This window comes from Thunnus maccoyii, chromosome 6 (genome assembly GCF_910596095.1).
Source record: "Thunnus maccoyii chromosome 6, fThuMac1.1, whole genome shotgun sequence".
Lineage (NCBI taxonomy): Eukaryota > Metazoa > Chordata > Actinopteri > Scombriformes > Scombridae > Thunnus > Thunnus maccoyii.
Genome location: NC_056538.1, coordinates 5562545 through 5584323, shown reverse-complemented (window position 1 = coordinate 5584323; position 21779 = coordinate 5562545). Strand labels below are relative to the sequence as shown.

Genomic DNA, 21779 nt, shown 5'->3' with positions numbered 1-21779 from the left:
TGAAGGTATTTGGTCCGAAGTCTTTGACAAATTGAAATTTTGACATGATGATGGCACTATAGGAAAAGTTAAGGGATCACCAAAGTTATTACAATTTATCCTGCGGGGGAAATTAATGTAACTACCAAATTTCATAGCAATCCATCCAGTAGTCATGACATTCCACTAAAAAATAAAAATGTCAAGTGAAGTCAGTAGAAATGATCCTCTGGGGACCATTAATGTCTGCACAAAATTTCATGACAATCCATCCAAAAGTTTCAATCTGGACCAAAGTGCTGGTTAAAAATCTACATAATCACAGAGACACTTCACCTCACACAAGCATCACATCAACAACACACCTGTAAACTGTCACCTACATGTATTCTGGTCCATTTCCCTGATCATTTACATTACTGCAGTTCAGTTGCTTTTGATTTTAGAAGAATCAACGTCTGTCTGGATGCACAGTAACAGTAAGGCATTCTCCACACAGCTCTGTGAAGTCATTCTGTTTTAAAAACCTTGTTACACCCGCCGCTGACCCCTACCCTATGTGTATAACCCTTTTTATTGCTCTTTTTGTGTCTGTCAAGTAGTCTGTGTGGTCCCACGGCTTGGATGCTTCTCCCACTTCCATGATTGGCCTTTTAGGGTTTCCTGATTGGAGTGGCACCCAGTCCAGACATGCAACTGGGGACTGAATCTACAAATGCTTGGCCAGCTTGTCAGTCAGGGAGGCTGGGATTCTGTGAACAGTTCATCACTGTGCCTCTTGTTGTTGTTATTTAAGATCGTTAGATATCCGTTGGTTGTGAAACTAGTGGGGACTGGGTGAGGTATTGTTTTTTGGTGATTACTGATAACACACACAGACATTTCCTTTGTTAGACACGCTAGGAGCAGGTGTGCTGTTTGACTTGTTGTGGTTTTTGGTTAAGTAAGAATTAGATAGTGAGGTTTGATTTGAACAACACCCACAGGCCCTTTTTCCTTTGCACTCCTTCTCTTGTGTTTCTGTATTTAATAATGATCTAAGTTCCTTGTAGATAAAAAACTTTATTTTACCAGTTACATCTGGTTTTATGTTGCTTCTCCTTCCCCTAGCGAGCTGGGTCGTAACCAACCTCTTTAACCTACTGGAGTAAAGCAACTTCATTACAGATGTAACACCCTGAGAATTTCAATTAATGTCAGTGTCCAGTGGCACAGTACCACATCTTCTATAAACCATGCTTTTGATCTTGGTTTAGTCTTTTTCTACAAGCAAAAACCAAAAAATTCAGAAAATACAAAAAAGTATTGTTTGTCTCTTGCTGACGATACATTTTTCAGTTTAAGGGCTTAAAATGTCTGTAAGCCCGAGAGAATTGAGAACGAAATGAAAAGTGACTCAAAAGCCACATTTTTACAATTTATACAAATCAATGCAATATATTATTCATTGTGACTATGCTTATCTAAACATTTGGAGTCAGATGCAGATGTAATAAGACATCACAAGGGACAAGCATTTAGCCAGAGGTGTTTTTAGACATTAATGACTCTTGAAAAGTCACTGTGGAATTTAAATATTTAAAAAGATAAAGATGAAACGTAGGTTCATTTCTACACACAAAATAAACAATATTAGTAAAAAGTTCAAGTTAAAGGCTCACACAGGCTCACAGTGACAAAAAACATCCACTTTTAATCCAAAAGATACAAGATTTTTGGCTGGAGATTGACTCAAGTTTAAGATTCTTCTATCATGAATTGCATGTACCTGTCCTGGCTTAGCCTCAAACCCTATCCCAACCTTCTCTCTCTGTTTCTGCATGAGGATTTAATAGAAAAGAAAGTCTTTTTAAAGGACAACACAAGTATCGGTAATATTATCAATATACATAATATTAACAATATATTACATATTTAATAATATTATAGTATTGTTAGTAATTATTGCTGCCAAAAGCCATTTTTTGTACCAATACTCAACAACTTCATATCTGACCTGTTATTCACTGCTGCTACTCCATGGAAAAAGTTGCTGATGAGGAAGCGAGAAGTGTTTTTCATTCAGCGTTTCTCAGACTTGCGTCTCACATCAACATCTGCAGGGTGAAGTAACTCTACCTCAACTTTCTGAGAGTTGTCCTGTAAATTTCCGCTGTCCTGCTGTTGCCTCAGCTGGCTCCTCTGCTCTTTGATACAAGCTTTCTGTTTGGACACCAGCTGCTCTAGCTCGCACATCCGTCGGCGCAGTTCCCGATTAGCCTTGGACAGGTCACCTGACCCGCTTGCAGAATCCTTAACTGTCATTTTCAGCTGTGAAAAGGACACAGGAGAATTCTCAAAAAAAAAAAAAAAATCACAAAGCATAAATCTGGAGCAAAGGCTCCAAAGCAATTTTTAAATGAATTTTACATTGATTAAATATTAGCTAATTAATTTTGAGAAAGTGTGGATGCGGTAAACAAAGAGACAGATGAGAAGCTTGGCAGCCTCTACTGTTTTGTACACTACATCAAAGGAAAAACAGCACAGTCAGAGTTAGATTTTCAATAAGGATTATGTATATCCATAAATATTTACACATCAGTAAATCTCTCAGCAGCGTAGAACTGTTTTTGGCCACTTCCAAATTTTACTTTGAGTCCTATATGAAGGTCTCACAAGTGTGAGATCGATGTGATCATTTAGAGTGGAATATTATGTACCAGCAGAGACATCAGTGTCAAAAATCAATATGACAGAATGGAAAGTGTTCTTCTCTTTCGTACCTCTGAGATTTCACGCTGCAGTGTCCTCATGGACGATTTGTAGTCTTCCCTCGTTTGATGCTTTATCGTGGCCAGCTCTTCAGACAAATGATGGATCTTTGACCGAGCCTCCCGTAGCTCTTCATCTCTGTAATAATAACCGCATGCCGTATTAGATATCTTATTCACACGGTACATGCTGTATGTACTGTATGTTTCTGACTGTGTACCTCAGTGTGATAGTGCCCTGGTACCAGTCTCTGGCCTGCTCCAGTTTGCTATGTAAACTGCTGTTGGTCAACACAGCCTGCTCCAGACTCTTGGCCAGTCTCTTGTTGTCCACTGTGGCTGTGTCCAAGGCCTTCTGCAAGGATTCCAACTAAAGGATTCACACACACACACACACACATTATATACACAGTTTTAGTTATACATACATTTTGTGTACATAACTAGATTGCCTCAGCACAACAATAAGCTGTGGGCCCTTATTGATCATTTTCTTCTCCCCTCTTTGTGCATATTGTATGTAACCTGTCAACTTTGAGTGCCCATAAGATTTTGAGTACAACAGACTACATACAGTATGGCAACTTCATTATATGTTTCCTAGAGCCCAGTACTAGAACCAGTACTCCTATGCTGCAATACATGCCCCCACATTCATTGCAGTTTAATTAATCCAAAATGTATTTAGGAATATGAGCCAGGTAAGGACATTGTAAATAAAATAATACAAGTATTAAAACTAGATTTTAACAAGGCTGCAACACAAGCTCATAATGCAGGACCTGCCTTAAGGCCCTGATCATTTCAGCTGATGATGTTTTATCTGTGGTGCATATTCTCAATCTAATTATTCAAACTGAAACAAAGTGAATGACATGCAGTGAACTTGGGCTTGTGTGTGCATAACTGAACCGTACATAAGTTTTGTGTGCGTAACTTTTGGGTCTCCTGGGGGTCTGAGGCCCCATGGCAGTTGCTGCTGGCATAGATAGTGACGACAAATGCTATGGGTGCCTCTCCAAACCTTTCAGTTGAGTTTTTGCATTTTCACTTTGACAGGCCTATGATTGATTCTTACCAATAATGTGACAACTGTTTGTTTAATGTAAAGTTTATGATGTGTAGCCATCAGCAGAAGGGATATGTGTGTTTCATCTGCAGTGTCACAGCTCGGCTAGGGTACTTCATTAATTACTGAAATCTTCCAACACGCATACGAGGATCTAACAGTTAACTGAACTTCTGTGCATTTGTAGATGCTGATTGAAGTGAGATCATTTGTAAAGCCAACTGACTAGTTTACTTCAAGTAATTCTCCAAATAACTCTTTCTTTCAAAATAAATTCAGTCATGTCAGAGGATTATTCCTGAATTCTCAGATTGTATACGAAAATGTCCCCTAATCTGATGAGCTGAATGCAACCTTTTAATCATCTTATTTTTAAAAATACAGCCTATAGTTAACATACAATAATAGAAACATGTTCCAGGTGCAGCCCTTATTTTTAGTTTTCTGAAATAATTTTATTTTACATGACCAAGTGAGATTATACCACTCATTTTTCATATTTTGACCAGAGTTCCTTCAGTTCATTTCACATTTGCCGATTTTCAATTCATTTGCAGTCTGAAAAGTTATTCTTTGGAGTTTATTTCTGCCTAGGAGAAATCTACAGTCACCCTGTCAAGTATATACTTCTGATGAAACAGTGAATATAAGTCATTTCTTGATTACTTGAATGACAAAATATGTGCAACTTCTACAGATATCTACAGATATCAAAAACATCATCATCAAATCTAATCAGCTTCATGCTGTAATAGGAATATTCCTCCAGGGTTTTAAAATAACATTTATAACTCACATTATTTATAAAAAATGTGAATATGAGTGCATGTGGTGGAGAACCGGTGTGTTCTTACAGCTCCGTTGTTCTTGGAATGAGAAGATGTCAGGAGTTGCTGGAGTTTCTCCACCTCTGTCTGGTGTTTCCTGATCTCTCTCTGGACCTGCAGCCTGCCACAAAGGAACACAAAGCACCGCCAGTTACTCAGCTACATGATGAAATATTATCTAACATAATCAATGCACACATAATTATTACATATTCACAGTCACACATACCTACACTGCATTTACAGACGAGATATTACATTGACTTAGACTATTTAGGAATGCAGCTCTGACCTGTCCTTCTTGAGAGTGTCCAGCTCTTGTTCTCGCCCCCCCAGCTCCTGCTGCTGCGTCTGGCTGTTGAGTTGGAATCTGGTATGGGAGGCCAGGATGTTTTCCAGGGTTTGACTGACAACTTTCCCTGCAGGATCACAGAAATTCTGCAAGGCCTCCAGTTCACTGATCTACAGCACAAGACAGTTGTCATTACTGCTCATTGTGAGGACAGGTTTTGTGCGTGCACTTGTTCAGGCGGATACACTAAGGTCTCGCTAATGTTTTTGGCCATTTGTAAGAAAGGAAATACACTGTAGGCCTGCTAGTGTTGTCCGAGGTTCATTGCCTTTCAGCAGCAAAAGTCTGTAAAAGCTACAACGTAATATAATATTGCATCATCCCTTTTAAAGAACTGCTAAGACAGTAATATACATTTCATTGTTTGATTGTCATGTATTAATAAAAATCAGCAACTCTGCCAAGAATAACATTTGGGTGAACAATCTCTGAATCTTTGTTGCATTTGACCACATTTTATGAATACAAATTATCACAATTAAGGTTATTAAATATAAGCACTAAATGTTATGGTATATGCACTTCAGAAAAACTTTAAAAACCACATCAATCAAACTCTAATCTAAGTCAATTATCTCATATGGACACACTCAGACTTGAATGTTCAGCGAGCTGTGAGACGTTGTGGTAATAAAGTTAATGCCTAACCCACAGTGTACCTTGAATGCATTTTAAATAGAAGTCCTTAAAGGAGACATGTGCCACCCTGTCTGTGCTACTCCTGACACAGTCTCATATTTCCTTGTTTATCAAAGATGTAAAGAAAAAGCATAATAACAGTAACAAAGATGATTAACCAGACATTTACAATCTTACTATTGAAGTGTTTCCACTATTTTTACATATTGTGTCACAAGTACCAAGTGCCTCAAAAGAAAGATCTGAACAGTTGACATAGTAAATGTGGCTCATAGTACTAATTAAAGCATTTTATTTATGTACTAATCCTTCACAAAAATAAGAAAATTAATCTCTGACTTTGTGTGTGTGTTGTACCTTAAGTTTCCCTTCATCAAAGGCCAGCTTGTTTTTGTTGTCAGTTCGATACTTCAGTGTCTGGTCCACCTGCTGCAAAGCATGCTGGATACAACACCAGAAACACGTGTTAAAATACACACCTAAATACTGTACGTACTAAGGATGCACGATATTATCGGCACGGTATCGGCCGATAAAAGCTCTAAAATGAAATATCGGCATCAGCGAATTCTGCCGATTATGAGAGGCCGATATGTCGCCTTCCCCTCCGCCGCCTGACTGTGTCACCCCGACGGTCCCGGTGCTTCCTCCGCAGGCTCCACTTCGATAAGCTGCTTGTCAGACCAGCTGCTTCTTCCCACTTTAACCTGAATTACAAACCGGTGCTCGGTGCTCCAGTTGGATCCACATGGACAGCCGGGAGGCTAGCAGAGGCTAGCTGGCTGTGCTTCCCTCCGGCCATGCTGCGGCTAACGCTCCGCTAGCCTCCCAGCTAAGGTTAGTCCCGGCTCTCCATGTGGATCCAACCAGAGCACCAAACTCCAGTTTGTCGGTTTGTTATTCAAGTTAAAGTGGGCAGAGGCAGCAGGTCTGACAGGCAGCTGAGTGAAGTGGAACCTGCGGAGGAAGCACCGGGAACGTCGGCGTGAAACAGTCTGCGGAGAAGCTGCTGTGTTCGGCTACACAGATAGGAAACACATCGGCTGTCAGGATGTACCAAAGATGTATTACAAGAGCTGGATACCGGACTAAAAATGGCGCCCATCCAGTCCTTTGGGAATTGCTCGCCTGGCGCATACCATGGATGTATAAGGAGAACTTCTCTTGTGCCTCCATGGCGCATACGCCAAAAGAAGTTTCCAGCTTCCGGGTTTGCTTCCGCGTTGTGCGGCCCACTGAATACGCGCAGTAGTGTTTCCCCGATGGCCCCGCCCGCGAACTCCCGCTCGGCCCATAGACTTTAGACATAGACATTGTGATGACGTCACGGATTTTAAAATATCTTTTCTCGGCTTGAGGAAAGTTTTACAAATATAAAACCTCCGTGAATCAAAAGTTCATAATAGAAAGAGTCATAATTGACGTTGTTTGCAGTTCGAGGTGTCCTGTCAACAGTTTTACAGACATCTGTTTTACAGTGGTGGTCTATGGGGAAAATCCTTTTTGGGCCGCAGGGGGATTTTTCGCTGCAATACCACGAGTGGCCACAGGGAAAAATTGGCTGTAAGGCTGAGCGGCGGCGCCCTATCCAGCTCTTATTATACATCCATGGGATGTACCACTCTGTTTGGGAAAAAAAACTTCTTCTTTTTGGTTTATGCCGGCGGTTGGCAACCAGCATATTAGGTGCATTACCGCCACCCTCTGCTCTGGAGTGTGGACCAGAGATTAAATCCTACACATTAATCCTGTCTGTCTAATAAACTCCAAGAAAACTCTACTGCTCCACCCACTTAGCATGTTCATTAAAGTTTTAATGCTGAGCTCCTGAACTCCAGTCTTCCTGAGTTCTTCCTTCATATATTTTCTTTCTTGATCATACTTAGTATATCTATGCTTGCATGCATAATAGTCTCCTCAGCCAGCTGGAAAAAATATGTGCATATATCTGTAGCAGCATCAGCAATCGGCCACAATGAGTTGGAAATATCGGCATATCGGATATCGGCAAAAAAGTATTGTACAGTATGTACAGTACCAGTGAAAAGTTTGGACGCACTTTCTCATTCAAAGGAATGGGAAAGTGTGTCCAAACTCTTGACTGTATGTATTAGGAGATAATCAATGACAGCTGAAATGACTGTGATGATCACAACAATGGTGGCCTGTCTCTCACCTGTTGCTGCTCTAATGCAGTCACTTTTCCCATGAGCTTCCTGTTCTCGTCCTGCTGACTCTGTAAAGCTGAGCTCAGGGATCCCACCTCCAGCTGGCATTTACAGGTTCACAGGTCACCATCATGACAAAAGACAGCACTGTGATCAACTGATGAATACGTAAGGTGTATGGTGTGGCATGGTACAAGAAAATCCTACCTTGGCCTCACTCAGTTGGGTCTCCAGAGTGCTCCGCTCACCCTCCAACTTAGTGACAATCAGACATAACTGGTGGCCACAGAAGGATTTAAGAGGGGGCAGAGACACACAAAAGAGGGATTGTTCTACATGGTACAGTGTACTCACATCACACAAAAAGTAATGTTGCATTTGTTGAATGTACCTCAGCTTTGGAACCTTCCAGGTGTTTCCTCATTGCGTCCTCCTCTTTTTTGGCTGTGCACACTTCCCCCCGCAGCCTTTCAATGGTCCTCTCCAGCAGTTCCCTCTGAGTGACCGCTGTCTCCTGTGCAATCGAGGAGCTCTGCTGGAGCTGGGCATGTTCACCTTTCAGCTTCTCCCTGAAGAGAGACAGATTTTATTCAAGTACTCCAAAAAATCCACTTGTCTACTTTTCTCAGTTTTGTTTTTTTAAATTTGACCATTTCATGTAAAATATTCACAATATATTATCAGCATTAGTGTTTTCCCAGAGAAAGAAAGCCTCTAAAGCAGCATTTAGACCGCCATATAATGAATCTCCCTACTGAATACGAGACCTCTATCAGTATTTTAGTTGGCTGCATAACTAGCACAGTGAGACAGGTTTCATTAAATAATGACACCAAAGAAGAGTCAACAACTGAGAAACTTCTCAGAAACACTTGATGGCAGTGACTTTATTTTTTAATAAAATATCAGTCTGATATATTGCAAACCAATATATCTGTCTAACCCTACTGTTCTCACATGTCAATATTTTCTCTTCTCTCACCAAATCCCATCTCTTATAAGACAGTGACTTGGAAAATATGAGAGAAGATGTAGAAAAAGATGCAGTGCCTCACCACAGCTTATTATGCATAACCCCTGCATGACCCAGTTTACCTCTGTTCCGTCTGGCTGGGAGTGTATTTAAAAAATCAAATAATGTCTGCTAATCTCTGTTGTTGGTGTGCAACCTTTGTCCAGCACCTGGAAAGAACTTCAGATGTGCATACTTCCGTTTTTCATATGGAATTTATTTTATTAAGGTAATACAATGCAAAGAAACATATGCTCGTGAACACTAACTACAACCCAAAAAATACAACATAGAAAAAAAAATTGTGAACAGGACTTGCATTCAAAATGACTTTTTTTCACTGCAGATGTGGATGTGTCTTTGGCTGCTGAGGAGCTGAATATTGGCACAGTCTTTGTCTTTGTAGAGTCAAATTAATTTTTATTTGTCTTACTCATGTATTTAGTTTAGTCATGAGGCCAAGAATCATGTTAGGAAATGAAGGATTTCATCATCACCATCAAGGAATTCATTACTATTCAGTTTGGACAATGGCCAAACTGAATAATACAGGTTTCACTGTTTGGAATTATTTACATTCCTGACTCCCTAAGAGATTAAGGGAGTCAAGATTTTGCCACATAAAACTTTGCTTATGTGAATCATGCAATAAAATTAAATATTTTGAGCACTTACATACTTTATGCCATCTGTTAATTTTTCATGCTATCTAAATCATAATTACAATATTAGCATGGTGTAAAACAGAACCAGAACTCTCAGTTGGAGACAGTCATTGTGATTTTTTGACATTGTGACTGAACACCCGTTTCCTATTATGACAAGTTAAAACATCACTGTGAAAAAGGCCTTTTGAACGTGTGAGATAAGTGTGTGGAAAGTGTAAAAAGCCAAACTCACAGCTCCATCTGCAGGCTAGCTTTGTCTGTTAGCACCACCTGCAGCTCAGCCTGAATGTTGTGTCTGGCTGCCTCCAGCAGCAGGTCTTGCTCTTGCAGTTGCTTGACAGTACGACTCCTCTCGGCCTGAAAGACACAGAGAGAAGCAAAGGGCCGTGCTGTGCCTGTTTATGTGTGAATATGTGTCTTTGTCTGTCAGTATGTGTGTATACCTTTAAGTTGGCCTGATGTTCAGACTGTTGCTGTGTTTTCTTCACCGTGAGTGAACGCAGGGCAGAACTGAGCTGTGAGCACTGACTTTGCAGCTGCGTGTTCAGGGTCTGTTTATAAAAGTATGAATATATATACAGGTGTGCAGAAAATTTGACATCAGTAGAATATATCGCTGTTGGATTACACTTGATAACTGACAATGCCGAAATTGCACTAAAAGCTGGAAAGAAAAGTGTTGGCTTGTAGTAATAAATATATTTTAAACTGTTCTGTCGTATTTCCAAGCTTGGAAAACACATTGTTGCTTCACATTTTGACTTTTCCGAGTTTCCCATAACTGTGGTGAAACATGCAAGAACCCAACAGTCTAAAACAGTCGCATGGCTTCAAGAACTGATGAAACAAGAAACCTGGGTGAGGAAAGACTGTAAGGCTCCTGACCTGGACTCTCTCTGCAGCAGCTCTCAGCTCTCTGCCCTCTTTCAGTAGTTTACTGTTTTCTCTCTGCTGCCTCTGAAACAAACACATACAATATTCAGCAACAGAAATACAGCACAATCACATGCATTATAGATTTTACTGGTGAGAACTGAATGAATTGCACTCTCTTGACTTACTTTCAGTTCAGTTTTTAACTCAAACACAAGGGAGTCTTTAATTTCTGTAAAAAGTAAATGGAAAAATGTAGTTTAACATCTGAGAAATATTAATGAGTTAGAGTTGAGTTTACAGCTTGTTTCTGCTGCCCCAACATGGCCAATAAATCATTTTGATAATCGATTGTTTAAGTCATTTATTAAGCAAAAATGCCAAACAAATCCATAATGAAAACAATCATTAGTTGCTATAGCCCACTTTGTGATTCAGGTTGATAGGGTGCATTTTTAAATGAAACTCTTGCCTTCACAGCAAGTAGAGCCTAGAAAACTATCAGGCTCATGTTAGAGGACCAGACAATACAACCAGACCGGACAAATACTAAATCAGTTCAACACTTGTCTGGCAGCTAGTGAAATATACAAAAATTTGTATTATCTACATCTACTTTTTTCCCCTCAAAAGCCTTACAGCAGCGTTCAGCGATGGATGCACAGCCACAGCAGACTGCTTTTGCATCCTTTGATATCCTAACCTGTCTGTTCTTTGAGCTGTCTGCTTCTGTCTTTTTCTTCCTCAAGTCGCTGCCGGCTGGTCTGGACCTCCACATGCAGCGCCTGGCAATCTGACTGCAGCAGCAAAGCCTGCGGGGCCGGAAGCAAACAGCATGTCAGCTGCTGTTTACACGTGTTCATCACTCAGTGAGCTTTCTTAAGGATGTACCTGTCTCCTCTCCATCTCCACCACTCTCTCCATCTCCTTAACCCGCTGGAGAAGCTCACTGTGAGATTTCATGGCTTCATGGGAACAGGTGGACTCCTGCCTCATCTGCTCTTTCATCTGGCCAGTGGAAAGGTTTGTTACTATGGTTCGTTTTCAGTTGGTTAGTGCTTATAAAATAATTGTTTGACAGTGGGGTATAAAAGGGCTAAATAAAGGATCAATGAATTTTATTGTGAAGTGTGTTAAAATGCCTCCAGTGCATTTCCATACAGTGACATCTTGTGTTCCGGCTGCCAAAGAAATGAGCCTCTCACCTCCATCAGTTTCTGACTCATCTCTGATTTGACAATCTTCAGCTCCTCGGCAGCCAGAGCCACATCCATCTGTAGGGAAAGACATGACCACCACTGATTTTATGTTACCATGCACCCTTACACAACTTGTGTTGCCTGGTGAGAAGATGCTGATCTCTGTAGTTTACAGGTCTACTTGCAACAACCTCAGAAAATCTGTCACAGAGACTAAAAAGAAAAAAATATAAATCCCTCAACAAAAGCAGATAAACAAGAACTAGTGAAACAACAGAGTATTCATTTTGCACACTGTATTTTTTAAATCAGATTTTCACACTGATTTTTGTGCATTTTGATCAGATTTTCAACCATTTTTCAACAATCGCTAAAACTTTTTGAAAATTAACCACCGAAAATGAATATGTGCACTCTCATACGGCTAGACACTTTCTTAAAAGTGAAAGCAGAGCCAAGAAAGCCAATTAATTGATTATTGAGAATGTGCTATGTGTGTTATGTTCATTCTGAGCTTTCCTGCTTCAGAAAACACATTATCAAGAAATGATACATAATGCTGATACATATATGTATATATATATGCATACATATACACAGATATTTCTAATGGGTGTATGAGATTAAGCAAACTTGGGTTTGTTTGCTTTTTTGTGAATTGAGAATTAAATGTTATCCATCACAGCTTAATGTGAAAGACAGTGGGTTGAAGGCAGAAAACGACTTTTGAACCCCAGAGAAGTCCACAGTTACATTTTAAATATCCATTGACAAAACAGCTTCATTAGCAGGATTTAAGAATGATTACTTTCATTAACAATATTTATCCTACAGTAAGCTATATTTTTTCTTCTTTTCTATTATTGTGTGGCCTTTTTTGCATGTCCAATTTTTAATGGGGGAGTTTGCCTTTTTTTTTTACATTTTGTCTGTTTATTGTTTCTAAAATTGAATGATTTAAAAATGATGCCTTCTAATTATTGTATGAATTCAATGGTCTATTCATTTTACATCCGGTTGCACTGGAAGCTATAAATATGATGTAATGATTTTTCCTCAAAGCTCTGAAGTTGACACTCTTTTGCCAGAATTTCAGATATGGAATAAAGTCAACGCTGCATACTGTAACCATCATCCTTAAGTTCTGTCTACAATGAAGATGGTGAGTAAAATATCACCATAACTAATAAAAATCATAGCCAAAAGTATTTTATTTTCTTTATATTATTACCTTGGCAGCGGTAGCTGCCCCCAGTGAAGGCAGAAAACGACTTTTGAACCCCAGAGAAGTCCACAGTTACATTTTAAATATCCATTGACAAAACAGCTTCATTAGCAGGATTTAAGAATGATTACTTTCATTAACAATATTTATCCTACAGTAAGCTATATTTTTTCTTCTTTTCTATTATTGTGTGGCCTTTTTTGCATGTCCAATTTTTAATGGGGGAGTTTGCCTTTTTTTTTTACATTTTGTCTGTTTATTGTTTCTAAAATTGAATGATTTAAAAATGATGCCTTCTAATTATTGTATGAATTCAATGGTCTATTCATTTTACATCCGGTTGCACTGGAAGCTATAAATATGATGTAATGATTTTTCCTCAAAGCTCTGAAGTTGACACTCTTTTGCCAGAATTTCAGATATGGAATAAAGTCAACGCTGCATACTGTAACCATCATCCTTAAGTTCTGTCTACAATGAAGATGGTGAGTAAAATATCACCATAACTAATAAAAATCATAGCCAAAAGTATTTTATTTTCTTTATATTATTACCTTGGCAGCGGTAGCTGCCCCCAGTGTCATCCCCATCTGCTGCACCTCTGTGCGGGCTTCATCTCTCTCCTGGTAAGCCTGGTGAAGTTGGTCCCTGAGCTTCATCACCTCTCTCCTGGAGGCCTGCTGCTCCTCTTCACTCTCCTGCTGCAGTGCTGCCAGCTGCTGCTTCAGACGAGCTGCACCAACAAAAATAGAAAATGGGTAACAAGGTAATGTAACAAGCACTTCCAGTTCTGCCCACTTAATTTCTGCCCCACTAATCTCATATTTACACATAATTTTTTATTAATATGTTCACATAATATCAACAATTATCATGTTGTATTTATTAATGGGATTACTCTACTGCATAGCTGTATCCTGATATGAGTTGCTGCTGTAACATACCAGTATAAATAGGATAACTAATGTTTTTCTTATCTTCTCTATGTTAGTTAATAGGATTACACATCAGCCATTACCTGTGTGAGAAGGATCCAGCTCTCTCTCAATCTCAAGACGAAAGACTGTGAGTTTCAGAGTCTGTAGCAGGCTTTCCATGCGACACACTCGGCTCACTAGAGAGTCGCATTGTTGCCACAGCATGCCTACATCCCCCAGGACATGACGTATCTTCAGGGGACTCACAGGCCGTTGAGTGGCATCCATTCTCTCTGCAGATCCTAAGATTTGGTCCCTTGAAACTCCCAGTGAGCCCATGTCTTGAATAAGAGCTTCAGTCTGCTCCTCCGCCAACAACAAGCGCTGGTCCAGAAGGGACAGAGCCTCTGGGGCTGTGGCCTCAACACTGAGGGACGGCATGGCTGAGCGGGACATTGCTGGGCAGGGAGACTGGCTGGAGGTGGGGGTGGGCTGGAGTTAAAGGAGGGCTGCAGGTGGGTGAGGACAGACAGCCCTTGTAGGTGCACTTGTGCCCACTAGTATTATTACTTCTAGAAGTTCAGAGAGATAAATGACAAACTATAATTTGTTATTTCACAGCAATATAGTACACAGGCTACATAGTCATAATAATAGTGTACTTGTAACGCTAGCAGAGCAAAATCCCACTACATGAGTTCCCTACATGACACGATATCAACCCAAAAGCCTGTCAAACGTTATTTTATTGTGGCCTCACTCATGGCAAAGTCGCCCATTGTCTTTTAAGACCGTATAAATTGTAATTGATATACAGACAATACAATATAAGCGTTCATTAAAATACTGAAATGGTTTGAGTTACCCGATACTTGCACACGCGCTTCACACAAACTTTTAAGTTACACAGGTTGAAAGAGCATTTTATCGTAGAAGTTAAGCACTGTTTTGTATCATATGTTAGCCGGAACAACTTATGAACACTTGAGAATAAAACAAACGTCTTACATTTTAAATACAGTCGATTAGTCGTTATTTTTGTGATATTTTACTATGAAAATAAAGGCGCGACCAAATCACAGCAGCAGTTTGTGCACGAGAGTAAAGCGACACGACACGAGCAAAACAAAACTTCAATACAGCGTTAACGCTACCGGAAATGTTAATTTAATGTTAATTTATTATGTTTTACAGTAGCCTAAACAACGTAGCGGATAAAGATTCAGCTGTTCTCACCATGACAGTCTTTACTTCCGGCATCTGTCTCCATAGCGACACAATGAAGCGCTTCCTTCCTTCCAAATGTTTTTGTGCTGCATTCAACAACTATCGGAAACAACAGAATGATCACTTGAGCGCATTGTACATTTACTGTGAAATGGCAAATACTGCAAAGGCTGCAGTGGTGAAACAAGTATTGAGATCCTTTACTTACGTACTACAACACCGTCATACTCAAGTTAAAGTCGTGCATTCAAAATTTTACTTTACTAAAAGTTTATTATCAGCAAAATATACTTAAAGTATCAAAAGTCACGAAAACGTCAAACACCAAACATCCAAACGGATGATTTGCATTATGCAGAAAAAATATCTCTTTAAGTGTCATATTACTGGACCATTATTCCTACTGCATTTACAGTGCAGCTACTTTTACTGTTGGGTAACATAACCTATTCAATGCATCATATTTTATGAGCTCATCATTGGCATCATGGTAAATGTCAGTGATGATGACCTTCCGACCTTTTCATGCAGTATGGAGTCTAGAGATAAGAAAACAAATAAGGGGGCGTATAGATTAAGATTTGATTGAGTACAAATCTATATGAGTTGGTTAATGTATGTATTAATCAACAGCAATCACATCTTCAGTGCATTTCACCTCTTGATCGTGTTGCTTAATGTCTTTCATCTCCAACATCATAATGTTTCACCCCATAACTTATGTAAACACTTCTTGCATGCATGTCTAAGTACTGTATTCACACTGACGGTAAATGTAGTTTAATAACTTTCTGATATAAATGTAAGATCATTTGAAATGCCATTTATTATTATTCATACCTGGATGTGTTTTCTTCAGCTCACTGTGTGCAGTATAGATAATTATATCTAGCATGATGACTGTAAACAGAAAGACATTGCCTCTTCATTATCTTTTAACTGTTCACATTTGCTAATTAATTAACTGAGTGCTAACTCCACCTTTCACCCATCATGTCTATCAGTGGTTATATAAAAACAATCCTCTTATCACTTTATTGGAGCCATAAAAATCATATCGAGCGATCTTTTGCGCCACCCTGTGTCAGATTCTCCAAATAACGTGGTGGAACAGATATTTTCAGTTTCTGTTTTGGTGAACTGACAGAAAGTGTCAGATCAGAAACTCCAGAATCATCCTCCGCTGTCATTTTTCAAGGATTTCTGTCGATGGATAATAAGGAAGCAACGCGTACCTGCGGCCAGTGGTGAGAAAGGACTTTGTCAGGCTTTCTTGCGCAACAACTTACTTTCAAAAGTCTGGTTGTTTAATGGTCTTTTGATCAATGCCAAGTGGACACTCTGTCCGTAAGACGTGAACCAATACACGCTGTCTACAGATTGGCTGCAGTCACAGTTCGGCATAATTTAGCTGTAAACTGAATGATATTTAACACCTCAGCAATTTGTGAGAAACTGGAATCCTAACATATATTTTACTAATGCATATCTGATGCAAAGCAACGTGAAATTGTCAAGTGTTTTAATGGAGATTTTATGGGTGTTGGCATAAGCAGGTTACAGGTCAGGGCTCATTAACTAGGACAGGCCTTTCACTTTCATTTAGATTAAAAAGAGAAATGTTTTGTTAACTATGGGTCAGTGGACAATGAGAACAAAACAAACAGTGCGCTTTCATTTTCGTTATGATGAATACTTTTCCAATATGTGAAAGAAGAAGGTTTTCTTTACATTTATCAGTGGGACATATGCCGTTGATACATTTTCATGTGTCATACTTAAAGAGACAAGCAGCACCTCCAGTCAATAACACCAGCCAGTTATCATCAGCCTGAGTTAATAGTGCTTTCGCCTAAAGATGCATGTTGTATCAAGTTACTCTTTAGCTATTGACTCATTTTTAAATAATTAGGGCTGCAACTAACGATTGTTTTCAGTATCGATTAATCTGTTGATTATATTCTCGATTAATCAATTAGTTGATTGGTCTATAAAATGTCAGAAAATGGTGAAAGATATCATCACTGTTTCCCAAATGTCTTGTGTTGTCCCGACCAACAGTCCACAATCCAAAGATATTCAGTGTACTGTCATAGAAGACTAAAAAAATGACTCAAAACGATTAATAATCGATTTTCAGAATAGTTGGCGATTAATCTTCTGTTGATCAACTAATCAATTAATCATTGCAGCTTTAGTTATAATAAAAAAGATACAGAACTACACTCTGTGCTGTGGTCATGATTACTAAATGTATGAACAACTAGCACTAATACTAGACAGTTATCATTATCAGTGGTAGTCAATATTGCATTTGCCCAATAATGCATGTTGTATCAATAACGCTCTAGATACAGTATTGATAGCCTACAACTATATAGGGCTAAAACTAATGATTATTTTCATTATCGATTAATCTGTTAATTATATTTCCAATTAATTGATAAGGTGTTTGGTCTAAAAAATGTCAGAAAATAGTGAAAAATGCTGATCACTGTTTCCCAAAGCCCAAGATGCACCCTCAAATGTCCCAACCAACAGTCCACAACCAGAACATATTCAGTTTACAATCAGGACTAATTCAGAAAATATTCACTTTTAAGAAGCTGGAACCAGAGAAGTTTAGCATTTTTCTTTTAAAAAATGACTCAAAACGATTAATCGATTATCAAAATAGTTGGCAATTAATTTTCTGTCGCTCAATGAATCAATTAATCGACTAATTGTTGCAGCTCTCGTTAGAAATGTGAAAAATCTTTAAAGTGGTTGCATGAAGGCCCCCCTGAGCAGATCAACTCTTGCTGCAATAAAGTCCAGCTGCTTACGTAAAGGTCATGTAGTACTTAATGGACCTTTATATCTGGAGTTTAAGCATGGTATGGTGGTTTACTGTTAATCACAGTAATTCCTTGAAATTGCCACTTTCCAATTTCAATAAAATTTGGGTAAAAATCTGAAGAACTTATAAAAACAATTGAAGATATTGAATACTGCTAAAGCAAACTCATATCAGCCAGTAACCATAACATACAGTACCTGTAAAAAGTCTGGACACACCTTCCCATGTGTGTCTGAACTTTTGACTGGTACTGTATATACACCATTCAGTATGATGATATACACTGCTGGCCTGTGTATCCCTAACACTGAGGTATATGTCTTTCAACACTTTAAGTTAACTTTATGTTAACTTTACCCAAAAAAGCAAAGAGAAAGGATAACCATCTCCCTCTGTCTCTAAGCCACAAGGAGGTAGCAGAGGCCAACTTCGCTTTGCATGAAACGCACTGCAGCCGCTTCTTATGCATCTGTCCTGACTGTGATGAAGCAGTTCCCAGAGATCAACTTGACCAACACAGAGAGGAGCAGCACACCCAGGTACACACACACACACACACACACACACACACACACACACACACACACACACACACACACACACACACACACACACTCACACACAGTCACTTGATGGTTCATTTTCTGTAGATTTACAACTGTTTATATGCAGGTAAAATGCTCCAAGTGCAACCAGAAGATGGAACGTTGTCACCTAATGGATCATGAGGTAAGTTTAGTGGTACTGTTGCTGCCTTTTGCCTGGACATAAGGTATAGTATAGTATAGTATAGTATAGTATAGTATAGTATAGTATAGTATAGTATAGTATAGTATAGTATAGTAAAGTATAGTATAGTATGTAATCCGCTTAACTTTTTTTAATCTCTTTTCACCTTTTTTTTACCTTCCATCCTCCTCTCGCCAGTGTCAGTAGTAACAAAAAAAGATCAACATATTATGTGTATCATTTGGAATAAACAGATAATCTACTGTCAACTAAGAAGTGAAGTCAGTTAAACTTTCTCATTTTTGAATGCAGATGTTTTCAGAACAGTCTTGATTCATGTTTGAAATACATTTACAAATACAAATACATTTTTCACAAAAATTTGATCTATTTCTTATTATATATGCCAGCAAATGTTTTGATAAAGATTTACATTTTCATAAAAATATCATAAACTCTATGGAATAAATCAAAAGATTTATTTCATTTAAAAGGGCACTCCACCAATTTTACACAAGATGAGTTTACGTGTCACAGTTAGTACTACTCAGCCTTTGAAAATGTTCATCAGGGTTATCTCAGAGTTGGGATTGACTACCAACTTTATATGGAAAGCTTGCGTTACAAACAGTTGACACAAACTTTGTAAAAAAAATAGCAGTTTCCAGGCATGTGGCAATGTGCCCTATGACACCTGTTGATCAGTGTGACCCTGTTCTGCTCTGTCTCCCAGTCTGATGAGTGTGTGGAGCGTCTGCAGAGTTGTCAGTACTGCGAGCTGGAGCTGCCATGGAAGGAGCTGGCTGGCCACAGCGTGGTCTGTGGGAGTCGCACTGAGCTGTGCAGGGACTGCAACCGCTACGTCACCCTGAAGGACCAGGCTGAGCACAGATTAACCTGCTCAGACGCTGACAGTGGCTCAGGTCCTCCTCAAACTGCCAGCAGTTCACCAGACAAGAGTAAGGGGATGTGGTCTTTGGCACAATAAACCCCAATAAACCTCCAGAATACTAATATTAATTCTTACTCCTTCTTTTTCACCCAGCGAAAATAACAGTGAATTGTAGCAGTTGTATGGCCTCATTCCCAGCTGAAGACATAGAGGAACATGAGGTATATGATATTCCAAGTATTTCTTTTATGTAACATTGTGACTGTAGAATTATAACATCTGACATTTTCATCATTTTCTAACTTGGTTCTATAAGGATTCAACTGCTGTGAAAATCAGTGCATCAAAATCTTAAAGTTCCCTTCCAGACATGTTTTAAAAAATATTAAAAATACTCAGCCATGAATAATAACTTGTGTTCAATATGGGTTTTCCACAAAAAGTATCTTGTTAAAATCCTTAAAATGACATCTATTCCTTCTCCTTCATTGTATGAAGTATGTGCACTGGAGGCTTCAAGTTTCTACATCTTTTCTAAGTTGCATACTTGGCCATGATTGGCTTGCACATTAGTTGTGATGTCACAAATCACGCTCATTAAACTCAGATTTAGGGTGATCACAGAGAAACATCCCACCTTCTAGTGTCTTCTAGTGTCAAACTCTGCACATACATCATTCTGCACACTGAAGCTCAAACATTCAACTGAGGAACAAGAAGAAAATCATTTTTTGGTGGAAAAGTGGAGGGGGACTTTAAGTTTTGAAACCTCACAGTTAGTGATTTAATCAAATACTTTGTGAATGTCACTGTTACTAAGTTGAGAATATTTTTTTATCTATTAGACAGACAACTATCTACTAGACAGTTAGCTTGAAAACACACAACCAATGCTAATGTTTGTTAGCATGAATTCATGTTTTTATGAGTAACTCAAAGTTAACTGTCACTACTTCAGTCATAACAGCAATAACCATAATTATATGTAAGAATCTGCGATAAATTCAGGTTTCTAGCTAGCTAACTAGTTGCTGAACATGGTAACTCTACCATGCTCCTAACTAGGGTTGTGTCTGTTTAGCTTGAAATTGGTGTTGTTCAGCAGACAGACAAGTATGACATGACTGCATTACTGAAAAGAAGACCACCGAAAATGTAGAACATGGAGAGAAAGCATCAGCAGAAATTGAAGGAGAAACTTAAAAACAATGCATTGTTTAAGTTGCAGTAAAACTTTATGAATTCAGCTCAAAATCTTGTCATAATTACAATCAGTAATTATTACATCAATTTTGTGTATTAAAACAAACTACGTGTAAAAAGCTTACCTTTTTAAGAAAGTTTTTGCTTTTTATTTTTTAACAGATCTTTATAGCCGAGCAAAAAATGTGTTCTTATTAATAGAAGGTTCTATCTGCAATCCACTTGATCTAGAAATCCCCATTTTAAAATGTGAAAGATATTTGATATTTAATATTTAACTTAACTTTAAGTAACTTTAAGATGCCTTCTATATTGATAATTAAGAGAAAAACTTGACAGTATTGTCAGTTTTGCTACCTAGTATGTGAAAACTTCAAACCTCAAAATCTCAACATCAACAATTTTGTTATTTTATGAATTTTTATAGTGCCATGACGTGGAAGGTTCCTGCTCGTTCAGGCTGTCTGTCAAGTAGTTTTCCTCTTGAATGTCACTATCTGGCAATTGCTTAAGTGGCTATTTCTTTAGCCCAAATCCACGTACAGCATTTTTCAAAATGCATACATCAAAGTAATACCTTTCTCTTTATGCCCCAAACCAGCTGGAGTGTTTTACATCATCCAGGTGGGATTATGAAGAGGCTGAGCCAAAGGAGGAAGAGACAGAGGATGAGGATGATTTCTCCAGGCAAGGGGCCGCTTCTCAGCTAAGCAGCACATATAAGGCAACCTCTCTGTCATTCAGACCCAGCAATGGGCCCATGCATGATGGAAGTGACCCACACCAGATCTCCACTTGCCCCCACTGTCATCTGGCCCTGCCCCTCATTACACTACGTTGGCATAAGGTAACATTCCTGCATTGTACAAGATTTGTATGCACATTATTGTAAAGTTCCTGCAGTAAGAGCTTTTTGTTTTTCCCTCTGTGTGCTTTCAGGCGAAGTGCCAAATCTACATTCACTTGAAATGACAAAGAGCTCTTCAGAATGGATAAACTGCTTCACAGGTCTTTGATCAATGTGTCATGAACATGGGATGGAAGACAAGTATTTGGGATGTTGAAATGTAATTTTATTGGCCAACATTAGAAATTTAATTTGATGTGTAAATAAAGGTTTACGTACATTTGTTAGTATTAATAAGTTCTGTTAGACTTTGTGTTTACATTAAGAGAAGGTGGTTCCAAATGTAATACACATTATTTCA

At 38.8% G+C, this 21779-nt stretch overlaps 2 protein-coding genes across 2 annotated transcripts; one reads left to right on the top strand and one right to left on the bottom strand.

The window, feature by feature from the left end:
- Positions 1-1731: 1731 nt before the first annotated feature.
- Positions 1732-15007, bottom strand: ccdc150 (coiled-coil domain containing 150). Its single transcript, XM_042413488.1, has 21 exons — positions 14918-15007; positions 13783-14253; positions 13319-13497; positions 11546-11614; positions 11232-11348; positions 11044-11152; positions 10529-10572; positions 10353-10424; positions 9911-10018; positions 9700-9824; positions 8179-8356; positions 7995-8063; positions 7796-7888; positions 5977-6060; positions 4921-5090; positions 4656-4749; positions 2954-3102; positions 2745-2871; positions 2098-2289; positions 1976-2011; positions 1732-1795 (listed from the first exon to the last, which is right to left on the bottom strand). Exons 2-20 carry the CDS (start codon positions 14135-14137, stop codon positions 1979-1981), a joined length of 2367 nt encoding a protein of 788 aa, XP_042269422.1. The 5' UTR covers positions 14138-14253; positions 14918-15007; the 3' UTR covers positions 1732-1795; positions 1976-1978.
- A 1007-nt stretch (positions 15008-16014) lies between these two features.
- Positions 16015-21698, top strand: xaf1 (XIAP associated factor 1). The gene is made up of 7 exons (XM_042413493.1): positions 16015-16155; positions 18151-18286; positions 18420-18476; positions 19210-19435; positions 19522-19589; positions 21173-21418; positions 21511-21698. The coding sequence occupies exons 1-7, from the start codon at positions 16118-16120 to the stop codon at positions 21541-21543; spliced, it is 804 nt and encodes a 267-aa protein (XP_042269427.1). The 5' UTR covers positions 16015-16117; the 3' UTR covers positions 21544-21698.
- Positions 21699-21779: the final 81 nt, after the last annotated feature.